Raw genomic sequence first — 15,574 nt, 5'->3', positions numbered from 1 at the left:
CACATTGTTTTTCTCTTTGTTTTAATTCATGAATGAATTCAAAAAGTCAAGTCAAAAAATTTTAACAGGTCTTTTTTTTTTTTTTTTACAAAAATATTAGAGGAGTATAAGCAAAACTGGAAAGGAAGAGATGAGCAGGATAAACTACAATGGAATGAAACTTCACTCATCATGGCTAGTGAAAAAAATTGTAAACGTTTAAGCTTCTAAGATTTTTATTTCTCTTCAAAAAACATTTTAGGAAGCTGCCTTTCCCCATGAGTGAAAAATGAGAAGCGCCCGAAGCATCTGAATCTAAAGAAGACAAGAAAGCATTATTTTTCCTACTGGAAAATGCCTACCCCCTTCCCTTCTCTTCCCTTCCCTGTCCTCTCTCATCCCCCTTGGAGTTTTACAGGATCAAAGAGCGAGAGAATCCACGAGGGTCCACCAGCAAGCAGTGCGGTGAGCCGAGGACATGATTATGCATCCAGCCTCACCAGCAACGTGTAAAACTCATCTTGAATAAAATACACTAAATTAAAGAGGAAAAAAGAAAAAGCCCTAGAAACCCATGACTTGCCTTTCATGAAGGTTTAAAAAGTCCTCACAGCATCTTACATGTCATGAAGTGCATTCCTGGACTCAATCTCCATGGGAGAGAAAAGAATAACTAGAGAAAATGTAAATGGCCACCTCTGGAATCCTGTTCTCCACCCAGCTCACACCTATTACTTCCCATATGGTCATCACCTCTCCACCCAGGGAATCAGATGCTCTCCAATCCCAGGTCTGCATAGTCCTAATCATATCGCATGGAGTTGAACCTCTACCCCCTCGCTTGTAGTCAGGTTGCCAAAGTCGGCTGGCCCCATCTGACATATTCAAAAGCCATACACAAGTGTCCATGGGCCAAACACTGGGTCCCATCCAGCAGCAAGCTGCTCACATTATTTAAAAATATTCTTTTTCCAAGGGTTAGGCAGTTTTGTCTGCAGTTCCATATTTGGCTCTTTCTATCATGCAGCGACGAATTATGTTGTCAAAACTTCCAAGGTAAAACAAAGAGATCATGCGGAAAAGGCCCATGGTGACCACCTGTAAGATAAAGACAGACCCGTGAGCTCAGCCAACAGTACAATACAATAGCTTGTTTCAACAGATTTTAGGATATGTCTCTAATAAATAGTTTCTGAGCCCCATCTTCTAATCTCCTGCAAGGATAAGAATAATGAACACTTTGTTAAGTGTCGGTAAACACTGAGGACAGAAGCTGTCTGCTCTGCATCACTGGATACGCAGGGCCTGCCAGATAAGTAACAACAGACTCTATGTCCAATTAACAAACTCAAATTAAACAAAGAACAAAATAGGTTTTCCCAGTAGTTTTGGGGTTCCAGTAGCTGGGGAAAATTCAGTCTAGCATCTCAGATACCCAAACTGCAATCAAGGCTTTTCAGTTGAAGATGTATGTTCTGATCACAAAGCCAGACCCTGGTCAAGTGCTGAAAACAGACACAGGCCTGCCTCCGGCAGCTTACTCCCCAGTCGGAAAGATGGTCAGTTAGAGAAAGACAATTACTGTTTCAGGGCTAGGATGGTAAATAACCACATCTGCTGTCACTTTTTACTCCAAAAGACTCACTACCACCTCTTCAAAATGGAATTCTTGAAAGGCATAAACCTGCAAAAAGAAACATTTTCAAATACACAAGGTCTCAAACAATTTGCCTCCCACACTCCTTTTTTTCAGGAAGCTACTAGAAGAAGTAAACAGCCAACATGAGGGGACAACAAAGAAAGGCAAAGTCATGTGATACAAGAGGCAGGACCCCATACAAAAGACAGGCAGAGGGGTTCCCTGGGTAACCGTAAAGGGGGGAAGGGGTCAGTTATGCAGACATGGGGGCAGCCAGTCCTGATGGCAGGTTCCAGAAGGAATTCCTTCCAGAAGGTGAAACCAACAGGGTATCTGATATTTCTGGGCAAAGATAGACTGTCATTATTAAAAACACATAAAAACCATAGATTAAAAAAACCCATAACGGTTTCAGGGAAAACAAAAGGCTGTGCAAGAAAGGGAAATTAATTATATATATATTACATAGCTTGGCTGTGAACAGCATTTAAATAGCCATAAAAATGATGATCCTAATGCAAATGTAACATCACAGTCCAGGGAAAAGAAGTGTATCCAGGAGTGGAGTTCAGGACAGACACAGGCTGAATGAAGCTTTGGATCTGACATCACTTGTGTAGACATGGGAGGATGGACAGGACGGCCCACAGAGGACAAGCAGAATTCACGTGTGGGCTCCACCCAGGCATTCTCGAGTCCCTGTTCCGTGCCAGGCACGGGCTGTGAGGGGGACAACGTCCCAAGACACAAGGGCACGAGCACGTCCTCAGAGAGCTTACTTCTAATAGAGTGCCTACGTCTGAGAGGGAATCACAACACCGTGGGTATATTATAGAGAAGAGAAGGATGAGGAAAATCAATAGCTAAGTCACCCAGACTTTTAATCTGGACGTGGTCTACTGCACCTAATTTAGTCCCTTGTTATAAACTACGCATCGTTGTGGGCAGCCCCGGTCCAGGCTGCATTCCCACCCTCTCCTTGTCCTCCATCCACCTGCCACCATCCATGGCGCTGTTTTTCCATGCTTGCTTTACACTGTAGTAGCATCACTGTGCCTATTGGTCTCTCCCTCCAGACTGTAAGTTTACACCTGGTTCTCCAGCAGCAAATGCAGCACTGACCACGTCAGGGAGCAGCTGACAGTTTGCATCTTGAATGAACTACAGCATCTGTTCGGGTGGGGACTGTGTTGAATCCTTAACTTGCATCTCCCTAAGCTGCCTATGGCCTGACTCACGTAGAAAAGAAGTTCTAGCCCAGCCGGCATGACTCAGTGGTTGAGTGTTGACCTATGAACCAAGAGGTCGTGGTTCAATTCCCCGTCAGGGCACACGCCCGGGCTTCAGGCTTGATCCACAGTGCGGGGCGTGCAGTAGGCAGCCGATCAATGATCCTCTCATCAGTGATCTTTCTATCTCTCTCTCCCTCTCCCTTCCTCTAGGAAATCAATAAAAATATATTTTAAAAAAAAGAAAAGGAGTTACAGTCTAATATCCCGATACTGTCAGGCAAGACCATTCCTAAACTACTCTAGAGAGAAGAGAATTCCATTTTCCAAACACTTCAGATCAGAGAACCCAGACTGACTCCTCCACAGCAGAGATAGCGTTTTCTCTGTATCTGCAGTGCCCAGCACAGAAGACTTCTTCCCAGTCTAAATTCTCCCAGTTAAATCTTTAACGTATTTCCCTATGACTTATCCCTGGTAAAGGAAGGGAAAAGGTTGATACTTTAAGAAAATTTTTTCACATGCTCAGATCAAGTTAACAAGTCTTCCTTTATTTAGCCTTTACTCATTGAGGTTTAATAAGAGGTGCTGTCTCTCTGTCTGTCTGTCCATCTGTCTGCTGGCTGAGGCACAGCTTACCTGCTGGAGCCCTTCGGTAATAGAAGTGACTGGAGACATTCCGCAGGTCAGGGACGAGAGCATGTACCCATCTGAGCCAACGGAACTGTTAAAATTCCCTTGCTGAACAGAAGGAAGAGAAAAGAAAGAGGCAACAGGAGTTACTAATCACCTCAACATGTCAGTACAGGCAAGTGTGTCCATTTACTTTCTGTGGGATGAGAGGGTAACAAACCACGTGTTGCAGCTTAGAAACGAACGTGGTCTTAGCAGGGGGACTGAAAGGCTAGATGGGAGGTTCTCAAAATGTGGGTTAGTCCCTGGGCCGTGGGTGTCCATGGCGGGGGGGCAGGGGTGGCAGGGAGGGTCCATGAGGACAAAATGACTGTCATAATAATACCAGAGTGTTAATGGCCTTTTCCACTGAGTGACATTTGCAAAATGCTGCCTCATTAGTAGAAACCATATTAATAGTGGTGTCTCTCCACCACCACACACACTGGCCATAATAAATCCAAAAAGAAAATAGAAATTTTGAAAAATCTTGTAAAATGTTGAAATGTCAGTTTTGCTTCAAAATGGCCTTGATAAGGCAGGAAAATGAACTGTCTTATTAAATTTCAACCCTTGAAGAAATGTCTTCTTAATATTCTGTGTAACAAAAAGGGAAGTATGTGCCCAGCTGTGTGCCAAACCTGAGGGGCTACTGCCCTGAAATGTAGGGCTTACGTTGTGAAACTTGCTGCTTTTTTCATGGAATACCATTTTTACATGAAAGAACCATCATCAGACCACCTGTGGTTATTCAAGCTCAGTCTTTGGAAGATATTTTGTGGAAAATTAATGATATGGGTAGTTTTTGTGGCCAGTGCTAAAATCTGAGCTTTCCATTAAACTGTCAGCTTCTCGGTATGTGAACTTTTATAAGATCAGCAGCGACATTAACGGATGTAATTTCTTGGATAACTCAGGGAACTCATATTTTCCAAATGACTAATGCATGACATTCCCAAATCATGAATGGGTACAAAGCATTCAAAGTGCAGAGACCAATGGGTTTTAATGCAACAGAGAACAAAAAGTTCATTAATCGAGTTTCCAATTCCATACTGCAACTAACCTTTAAAGAAACTTCATCCAGTTTGGATTTAATTCTAAAAAAGAATGTCCACCATAATCTGAAAAACCTATAAAATACCCCTCCACTTCTAACTACACATGTATGTAAGGCCAAATTTTTATATCCTTCATTCAAAACCACATATGACAACAGATTGAATGTAGAAGCAGCTCTGAGAGCCCAGCTGTCTTCCAGAACACAGACATTGAAGAGACTACTGAGGTATAAAACAAAGTCTCTCATCTCACCAAAGGTTTGTTCTGAGAAATAATTATGGTTGTAAAGATGTTACATCAAAATGTAATGGGTTTATTACTGGTTATTTTAAATGAATTACTAAATAAATATTTTAAAAATTACGGTTTCCACTTCTAATATGGCAAATATAATCGATGTAAACCAAAATTCTCTGAAGTTGTCAACCAGTTAGAGTGTAAAGGGGTCAAGAGGTGAAGGAGGTTGAACACTGCCAGCCGAAATGAATCCTGCCAAGATACAAAGAGTGTTTGAGATCATTAAAAACATGGAGTGTGTTTGCTCTGACTTAAGATAAGCAGGAAAAACAGAATCCACGGTGCCCTCTTTCTATGCCTCTGAGCACAGCAGGGCAAAGTTCTCCCAGCATCTGCAGGTGTTTTAATAGAGTTTGAGATTTCCTGTATTCTGCTCAGGTTGGCCCAGACGTGGTGTCCTGACACATCTCATTCCAGTGGTCCCCAAATTTCCTAAATTCAGTGTGGGTCTCAGGTTTATAGACATCCCTCATAATTGGCTGTTTTTTGGCACTGGGGTCACAGGAACGTTGTCAAAAGCCTGCAGCACATGCATTGTTCTACAAATCAGCCTGTGGATTCACTTTTTTTAAGTTCAAATAAACTCAGTAGCCCAAATGCACATCCGCTGGGTTAACGGGGATGGCCCAGGGGCTGGCTGCACTTTCTTACTAGCGAACATTTGGGAAAAGGATTCTGGGAAGCAGGAAGGTGAAAGAAAAACCCAAGAGTCTGGCAATAAGATACCTAAAATAATCTGGAACTGAAAGTCCTGTGGGAAAGAAGAAGGCAGCATGCCATGTGTAGTGTAGGGAACATGTTGACACATCACAGAAAAGCCTCATTTTCTTGTTAAAGAATCAGCACTCCCAGACACCCATCCTGGTCAGTCTGTCCTTAGGTTAAGATACATAATTCATTTCCAGAAGCCTACTTATTAACATGGAATCGATAATGTGGGTCAGGGGAGAAAAGCAGAGACCCATATTAGATGTGATGAATCTGACTGACCCAAAAGACACAATAGTTTGTGTTCTGAAATAGGCCTTGGGACAAATATCTTTTCAGAAGCACAGAAGCTATTAATAAAGAAAACCAGGACAACTTACTATGGCATCTTTAACAATCTGTTTGGCCACTTGCTCTGGTGTGCAAATAGACGTGGTCTCCGAAATAAGACGGGTTTCCAAAGGCTAAAGTGGAAAAAATAGACGCATCAATACCATTAATTAAAAAATCAGTCATTCCTACACAGCCACCTCCCCTGGTTTATAAAATAATTCCAATTTTCTACCTTTGAGTAGATTCCTATTTTGAGAATTAGGTCCATCTGGATCCTAAGTCAGTTTCTACCTGCTCATTGTGTAAAATTGAGCCAGTAGCTGAACCCAGACTAGGAGGCCCTGGCCACACTCTCTGTGCGATGTGGGGGTCTCAGCTCCAATGGAGACCATCAAAGCTTGAATGGGAACAAATCACTGGTGCAAGACCAGAAACACCCCCTCCTTGAATCCTTACTGCTGGCCAGACAGCTGACCGGTGGTATTGGTGCAGAGCCTAGACGGGGTGCCCTGAGTGAGTTCGCTCTTATGACCTGCTTTCTGTTCTCCCAGGCCACTGGAGGGCTGGCACTGGGCAGAGCTGAGGTCCTTAGCAGAGACAGCAGTAGCTCTGTCCGACACCACAGCTGTTTCTCAAAGGACCTGCAGAGGAGGCAAAGAGGAGACTGGAAGATAAAATATTGTGTGCTCATTACTGGGTGAGGGCATCAGAACCCCAAATCTTAACCTTTTGTTAAAGGTCTATCTCAATTATCACCGAGGTCAAAAAGCCTTTCCTGAACCCTTAAGTGGCAATAATTTCTCTTCCCATCTTTGAACATATCTGCCTTAATATATATTATAGCTACCTGTGTATTTACAATTTACTTCCTAAGTTCTTTGTGGATGGGATCTTCCCCCCAAACCCCCTTTTTTTTTGGTCTTCTTTATGGCACACACACACTCAAAAATTCTTTAAAGGAGAATTTCATAAGTTTCAAAACTGAAGCCTTAAAATGCATGAAACTGTAAAATTTATTTATCATACAGGCTTAAAAGAATTAAAATTAAAACCAAAATATATATTCTTAAAATAGAAAGGCACCGCACTTCATAAAAGGCCAGCACTGAATTAAGAGAAAGACCCTTTTGAAGGTGTCATCATTCTCATTCATTCTTCCAGACCATCAGGCTGGTAAAACCACATGTGGCTGGATACACATTAGATTTGAAAGCACTATGGCGCCCCCTAAAGGGCTCACAGACCATCCCAGGATTTGATTTTCCACAAGAAGTTGGCCCAACATTTTAGAGGAGGGAAAAAACACACCAACTTAACATCAAAATAAAGCCTTCACAGGGAAACAGGGAAATCACCTGTCAGCGTTGGCTTCACACTAAGAGACTGCTTAGCAAATGCTGCAAATCTGCTTAGCAGACTCCCTGCTTATTCTAAAACAGACATTTGGCTTACATTTACTTCTTTGAAATAAATTCTTTAAAAGAGACAGAGCCGTAGAGAAATGAAAAAAGCTTCTAAATCATAAACACCTTTTAGCAAATGTACGGTCTATGGAGCATAAGTGCCCATTTTTATGCCGTGCAGATTCACAGTAAGCATTAATAGAAAAGGGAAGAAAAACAAGCCAGGCCAGTTCAAGGCGATAAGTTCTGATTGATTCCTTTCTTCTCCACTTTATTCATTTGCTCAGTGACTACTAGGTGTCAAGGCACAGAGGAAGCCCTTTGAACAAAATGCGAAGATCGTATTCAGCTCAGGATACGATCCTATATAAACCGAGAGTCCTATATACACTGCCAAGACCCAGTGGTGACAAGCACCACGAAGGAATAACAAAGCCAGAGGATGCTGGCAGAGACGCAGAGGGCAGGGAAGTGACCTCTGTACAGGGAAGGGAAGAAATAAGGGAGTTGGCCATTCAAACATGCAGAGGGACAGCAAGAGCGAAGCCAGCAGGTGATGGCAGGCCAGGCAAGCTCACAGAACTGAACGTAAGAGGAGGAGAAAATGCTGTGGCAGCCAGGTGGCCGGGTCCAGACACTGTGGGCCTGTATTAGCATCAAGGCCTTCGGAGTCTGTTCCAGGCATGGTGGGAGCCACCGGAGCCGCGCTCTCCAGTACACAGCTACTGCCAACATGCAATGTTTAATGTTAACTTTGAATTAGCTAAAATTAAATAAAATTAAAAATCAATTTCTCAATCCCACTTGCTACATTTTGGATGCTCAAGAGCCATAACGTGACTACCATATTAGAGAGTGAAACATACAACATTTCCGTCATTCTAGAGCATTCTATCGGACTGTGTTACCCAAGAGGTGTTTGGTCTTTTGTTTTTTGTGTGGTGTTTTTTGGTTTTTTTCACAAGGAAATTTTAAGCAGGAGAGTGACAAGACCCAACTTAAGTTTTAAGAAGGTCACTAGCGACTTCATGAAGAACAGATCCCAAGGGAGGTGAACATAAGCAGGCAGACCAGTTTGATGGCTAGTAAAGTAGTTCAGGCAAAAATATCAGTGGCTGCCACTGCTAGAATGGTAATGACATGTGCAGTTAAAAGAAAAAAAATCAGGTCAGATTCTGGATATGTTCTGACCGTGGAACCAAGAGGGAGAATCAAGCTGGCATCTCATCTCCACCTGAGCAGCCGGGTGAGCGGTGGGCGCCTGGTAATGAAATGAAAATAATGAGGGGGAATGAGGGGGAATCAAAAGATCCGTTTTGGAAATGTTACGTCTGAGATGCCCTTTAGAACTCCACAGGGACACAATGGATCAGCAACCAGGTCTTTAAGTTCAACGGAGAGAATATGGTTTCTAAAGGATATCATCTCATTAGTTAAAAATACAGGCTGTCCTTTCCTTCATACAGAAAATACCTTATTAATTCAATAAGGCTTCAAAGATTATTAGCAAAACTCATGGCTTTTGAAAATATGGCTGCATTGTCCAAGATTTGGAATGGAAGTTCCAGAAAGTTCAGAGGCCTCTCTAGCTAGCACATAAATTGAAAGGAACTCAATTTTCTGACCGATAAAAATGTGGGCTAAAATGTGAAAAGAACAAATCAGAAGAGGGTTTTCCAGCGTTAAAGACTAGCATACTTACCTTTGTTTTGTTTTCTTCTGCAAACCCAGGTGTGTCTGTGTCAGGCGGGTAGGCGACGGTTACATAGACATTATATGGCTTCACCTGCATTTCAAAAACAACCATTGTTTCTTCAATAAACAAGACGCAATTTCACACCCACCTCGCCAGTCTGCATTGGGTGCTAGGCATGCATACAAAATAAATACTGCCCTGATTTTCTCAAAGGTGGCCAAGACCACAGGTGGTTCTGCAAGAGCAGGACCACTACCCACTGAGTCGGGAAATGTTTAGAAATAAAGACAAAAAGCTCGTCCTAACATCCACTCCAGAACACAGCTGGTCCCAAGGTATGGCCATTCACCTCCTTCTTCCTCTCTTCCCTCCCACTGCTGTCAGTGACAAACAGACAAAGCTAAAAGGAGACCCCCTTGGTCGTCCTGCCCTCCGCATGCCTCGGTCTGCTCCTCCGCCATCAGACTGCAAATCTGTTTTCCTTCATGCTGCTTCTGAAACTCTTGCTGATTTCATCAACCAAATATATTGAGGTCACTCAGATCCTTTCTCTAGCAATACCCAGATGCAGGTCTAGAACTACATGCACCCCCTCCATCCCCGTCAGCCAAGCCAAGCACCTCCCCTTCAGAAAGCCTCATCCCTCATTTACACATAGAAACCCTTCCAGCTTCTCTTCATAGCTCCCTCCCCGACCTGGAATTCCACCTGCTCCTGGATGGTGTAGATCAGCGGTTCTCAACCTGTGGGTCGCGACCCTTTCACAGGGGTCGCCTAAGACCATCGGAAAACACATATATAATTACATATTGTTTTTGTGATTAATCACTATGCTTTAATTATGTTCAATTTGTAACAATGAAATTGGGGGTCACCACAACATGAGGAACTGTATTAAAGGGTCGCGGCATTAGGAAGGTTGAGAACCACTGGTGTAGATGAACACACTCTTAGGCTGTTGATCTCACCAACATACCTCCACACTTAAACTTCCCCACTCATTAACATCCCCCCAAGAATTCCAGAAAGTTCCTGCTGGTCAGGTGGGATACACCCTTCCCAAAGCCCTGCTCCACCTAATTCTTAATGACTCTAAGGGTGATGGTTCACACCATCAAAATCTCTGCCATGACTTGTTTGCTACTGGCTCAATGTTTGGTCCCCATGAGTTGGAAGTGGGCAAGCAGCTGGTAGTAAGGTCAGCCACTGTGTGTCTTAAGGATGCTGAATAAACACAACAGGGCTGCCTAATGCAACAACCTCCGAGAGCACCCTAGGGTCCTTCTTTTCATAGAGCCCTTTTCTCCCCAGATCCCATCGGGAGCACAGTTCTGAAGTCTGTGGGAGGAGCTATAAGGGCCCAGAGAAACCTGCAGACAGACGGTCCTGGCCAGCCACCCTGGAAAGTGCAACTGCAGAGGTGACATCTCTGTTGTTTGGGCTCCAGTGCACCTAGGGCCTGAGAGCTCCTTCACTCCGCGCAGGCAGGGCATGTAGCTTCAAGGCCAAGCTACCTCATAAGGAGCTCTGGATTTGGGCCAGGTGATGAGGTTGATGAGCAAGCAAGTTCTCTTCCACTTGTTTTTAAGAGAGTGACTTGAAAAACTGTCTCCCATGGCCTTACCCTCTGTTGTGCACAGACCAGAGAACACATATGTGGGATATCAAACTGAAAGCAACAAGCAAGACAAACAAACAAGCAAACAAAAATGCATAGACACAGACAACAGGATGGTGGTTACCAGAGAGAAGGGGGGTGGGGGGTAGAGTAGCAAAGGGAAAAAGGGGTCAAATATATGGTGATGGAAGAAGAGTTGACTTTGGGTGGTGAGCACACAATGATATAGATGATGTATCATAAAACTGTACACTTGAAACCTATATAATTTTATTAACCAATGTCACCCCAATGAATTCAATAAAAAAAGAAAAAATTTTAAAAGCCAATATATGGTCATTAGCCCCTATAAAGGCTGATGCTTATGATTCAAATGTGGTCACTTCTGTGCTGACCGTCTCCCCAACAATAAGAATGGTGGCATATAAGCCAATGTAAGAGCATTTCAAAGCAGTGTTTCTCACACTCAAGGTCATGGCTATGCTCCCAAATAATTAAAACAGTGTTTCAAAACAGTGTTTCAAAATGTGGGAAGAGTGGAGTCAGAGGGACTGAGTAGGGTCAGAACAAGAGATGGAAAGGAGGATCCCTAGTTTTCTTTTATTTGGTCTCTGCTTTCCCAAAAAATTAACTTTAAAAAATTTTAAATGATGTATTTGTACCTGAGACTGATTTTTTAAAAAGATAAACAAATGCACAAAGCAATCTTTCAAAAATTACTCATTGTACATAAAACATTTCTAAGGCCTGACTTTAGTTTTGGTGGAGTGGACAGGAAGACTTAAGAATTAAACTAAAAAGGATTATCCAAAGTACATAGTGTAGCATTTGAGCAATTCTATAACGTCTGTTTCATTCATAGAAAACACCACCACCTTGACCACACAGATTCAATTATCCAGGTTTCAAAAACACAACACCGGAAGTTTGCAGGGAAATATTTGTTTTGAGGCATGTTCTACTATGAATAAACTTCTGCATGTGGATTATTGAACTTATTTCCCCCAAAACCTATTTTTCATAGTACAGGTTTACTTCATTTTAGATTCTGTTTACATGAGGACATTTTTAATGGAGTCCAAATAAGGACAGAAGTCAAGCCGACTGGCAGGTGGAGGCCAGCTACTTGCAGTGTGTGAATCCCTCTTGTCACAAAGAGGCTGTAGGGACTCTGCATCTGCTACTGATGTTGTCCCTCTTCTTCATGAACATCTCTGTTCTACTGGAAGGTGAAACCAGGCCGCCCACATTATACACTTTGTCCTAAATTAGTGAAACCTAAGGTGGCTCCACAAGACACCATGTAGGGATGAAAAGCCCTAATGAGCATATCTGTTATTTCCAAAATATCCCTGTCCAGGACTGAGGACACCAGGCAGATGAATCAGGCCACTTCTGACCTGAATTATCTTCCGCTGCAGGACAGAGGCAAACACGGACCCCAAAGCATGGTCTTTGTTACTATTTCAGGACAAAGTCACATGTGGCTTTGAGCAACTCCATGAACTTCTTGAAACTCAGATTTCTGATCTATAAGGTAACATCATCTGCCTCACATATTTCACAAAACTGTCATAAGAGTAAAATAGTGATTCACAAAGGGACTTTTCAAAGTAAAAATTGCAAAAGGAATGCCAGTATTCTTGTTTGAAATTTCACAGTCGTATATGTCCTCTTGGCTAATCATATTATAATGACTTATTCTTTTTTTGTTATTATTAATCCTCACCCAAGGATATTTTTTCCACTGATTTTTCAGAGAGAATGGAAGGGAGGGAGAGAGAGAGAGAAACATCAATGTGAGAGAGACACACTGATTGGCTGCCTTCGGCATGTGCCCCGACCGACTGGGGACCAGGCCTGCAACGGAGGTATATACCCTTGACTGGAATTGAAACTTTGACCCTTCAGTCCATGGGCCAGCACTCTGTCCATTGAGCCAAACCAGCCAGGGCATAATGACCTATTCTTTTCTTTTCTTTAAAGATATTTTTATTGATTTCAGAGAAGAAGGGAGAGGGGGAGAGAGAGAGAAACATCAATGATGAGAGAAAATCATTGATCAGCTGCCTCCTGCACGCCCCCTGCTGGGGACTGAGCCCACAACCCGAGCATGTGCCCTTGACTGGAATTGAACCCAGACCATTCAGTCCATAGGCTGATGCTCTATCCCTTGAGCCAAACCAGTTAGGGCAACTTGCTTAATACTCTTAATCAGAAATAGGTCAGTATGGCCCTATTAAGAGTATTAAGCAAGTTGATGAAAGTGAAATTTGGGGCTGGTTCCTTTGAGAGGAGAACAGCACAGTCCAAGGGTCCCTAAGTGGCACCTCAGGATTGTCACTGACAGGACAACTCATCTACCATAATGCTCATCCAATATCTAGGCAGTGTGGCTCTCTGTCACATGCCATCAAGGGCTCTTGTAGGAATTTTCTAAATCGGGGATCAGCAAGCTTGGTCTGATGATCAAATCTGGCCCTTCACCTAGTTTTATAAATAAAGTTTTATTGAAACACAGCCACACCCATTCATTTACGCATTGCATATGGCTGCTTTCCTGCTATCAAAGGAGACTTGAGTAGTTATGACAGATACTGCCTAATTCTCGAAAGCTAGAATATTACTGTCTGGCCCATTACAAAAAACAAACAAACTTTCCTTCCCTTGATCTAAGTCATTAAATGGGATTCTCAAATCATAATGTTACTAGGAGCAGGTTGGCCACAATGAATTCTCTTCTGGGTTTTAACATTATGATGTGTTATATTTCTGCATATATGGCAATAGTGAAATTTTACCTTGCCTTTTTCAGTGTGTGACTTAGATAGACATGTGTGCGGGTTTCTAAGCATTCCCAGGTGACAGGAATGCAGAAGTCTACTTCACATGGCTAAGGTGTGAGTCTGTCACTCATGACAAGCACTTACTCTGATACTAACCCTAAACTCACCTCATTACACAAAATGTGCCATTAACTGTGAAAATGAAAAGCAATCATTTTCATCAATAGCTCTTTAAGAAATTAAAATATAAGTACTAGGAGAGTCAAGTGATTTTTTTTTTTTCAGTCCAACCTTCTCATTTTGTAGATAAGTAAACTGAGAGCATGCTAAATGATTTATCTAAAAGCTGAGAGCTGGCCAGCTTGGCTCTCCCCTCAAACACATGCTGATTTTATTATCCAGTTACAAAGAACAGATCTTTTTGTCACAGAAACATCTCTAGAGACTAAAATATTTGGTTAACCCTGTTACACATACTCATACAGTATTAGACCAATAATACAATGAAGACATTAGGAGTATTTTGTGTATTAAATTAAGCAAGCAAATACCTCATGACCATTTTTCTCACCACAACTACAATCATTTTATGCAATGAAAATGTTAACTATTTAACAGTAAAATTCAGGCATTGAGACAATTCTCTTTCACTAATGTCAAATCTACAAATTGTAATTCCATATAACAACATGTGTAAAGAAGCTACAAACAAGGAGAGCATTTGCTGAGCTGCAAGAAATAGATATAAAACCGAATACAGCATTTACCTCCATCTGCAGAGCTTCAGCCAAACCCTTGATGGCGAACTTGGACGAAGAGTAGGCGGTGAAACCGAAGAGTCCCACCTGTCCCGCCTGGGACGCCAAAAAGACGATCCTGCCCACCCGGCGCTCCTTCATGGTGGTGATCACGGCTCGGCTGGGGTACACGCTGCCCAGGTAGTTAATGCTCATCAGTTTCTGCAGGGAGCAAAGAGGCCATGAGGAATGAGAACGGTCAAAGACACAAGACTGCACTCCTGGGAATTCAATCTGCCCCCCACATTGCAGTTCTTCAATGGAGCCCAACTGACTGGGAACTCAGTGGATTTGATGAATAAACGAATGATTAAATGACCCTGTCGATGAACCATGATGCTCAGGATCTACTATTTGAAGTTTGTTTCAACCTGGTCTTGCATTCTCACCACGACCACAGTTACGACTTTGCTGAAAATGGGTTAAAACTAGTTTTCTCCTTGCAGGTAATATTTTTTGAAAAACAGTTTTAGGAGTAAGCTTCCAAATATGTCGAGCCCATTAGTTCCAAGCTAAAGAAAGATCACAAAGAGCCTAGGACAGTGGTTAACAGCATGGATTATGGTTTGAAGACTGGGCTTTACCATTTACTACCTACTTGATGATAAGTAAAAAGTCAAACACTATCCTTATTTCTGCAGCTGAAAGCTGGGTTAAAAATAGTATTATCTCATAGCGCTTGCAAGGATTACAAGAGGAAACATAAGTTGGGTGCTAGCACAGCCCCTACTAGAAGAATCACTTGACTCTCCTAGTACTTATATTTTAATTTCTTAAAGAGCTATTGATGAAAATGATTGCTTTTATAGTGCTAGCACAATAACTACTCAGTAAATGTTGGCTCTTATTTGTGATGGGTAAGATCTTACATAAGTATCAACAGTATATTTCCTCTCATTCTGTGTACTCTAAAAAACCTTACATTTAACTTGAAAATCTAAGACTACTTACATTAAAATGTTTTTATGTAAAAAGTCTTGTACAAATATTAGATCTATCACCATATGAAACCAAACACTTCACTGGGGGAACTTTGAGTCAATCATGAAAAAACTCAATAGAATGTTAGATAACTTTTAGAAATAATGACCAGAAACACCAGGAGGGAGAATATTTATTCTGTAAGTTTAGAAAAAGCCAAGGGCAGACTGCATTTACACTGACTATAACTATCTCAAACAGTAAATGCAAGCACATGTGCACAGATATAAAACCAAGAAAATACACCAAAGAACTTATATGCATATATGTCTAACCCACAGACAACAGTGTGGCGAAGGCTGGGGGGAGAGCAGGCAGCAATGAGGGGGAGGGGAGTCTTTGGGGGGAAAAAGGGACATCTATAATACTTTCAA

General features: G+C 42.2%; 1 protein-coding gene across 4 annotated transcripts in view; it reads right to left on the bottom strand.

Moving 5' to 3' along the window:
* KDSR (3-ketodihydrosphingosine reductase) overlaps window positions 1-15,574 on the bottom strand; it is a 31,422-nt gene continuing 15,848 nt past the window's right edge. The window contains exons 6-11 of one of the 4 annotated variants that reach the window (XM_036321508.1): window positions 14,190-14,381; window positions 9,025-9,108; window positions 5,967-6,050; window positions 3,487-3,588; window positions 929-1,077; window positions 1-294 (exon numbers count right to left, since the gene is read on the bottom strand). In XM_036321508.1, the coding sequence (XP_036177401.1) occupies window positions 958-1,077; window positions 3,487-3,588; window positions 5,967-6,050; window positions 9,025-9,108; window positions 14,190-14,381 (582 nt within the window). In that variant the 3' untranslated portion in view covers window positions 1-294; window positions 929-957. Of the gene's footprint in view, window positions 1,078-1,561; window positions 1,664-3,486; window positions 3,589-5,966; window positions 6,051-9,024; window positions 9,109-14,189; window positions 14,382-15,574 lie in introns of all 4 variants that reach the window. The other 3 variants (XM_036321509.1, XM_036321507.1, XM_036321510.1) reach the window with 3 other exon arrangements.

This window comes from Myotis myotis, unplaced genomic scaffold, assembly GCF_014108235.1.
Source record: "Myotis myotis isolate mMyoMyo1 unplaced genomic scaffold, mMyoMyo1.p scaffold_m19_p_9, whole genome shotgun sequence".
NCBI lineage: Eukaryota > Metazoa > Chordata > Mammalia > Chiroptera > Vespertilionidae > Myotis > Myotis myotis.
The sequence above is the reverse complement of the archived record's forward strand: the minus strand, read 5'-3'. Positions and strand labels throughout refer to the sequence as shown.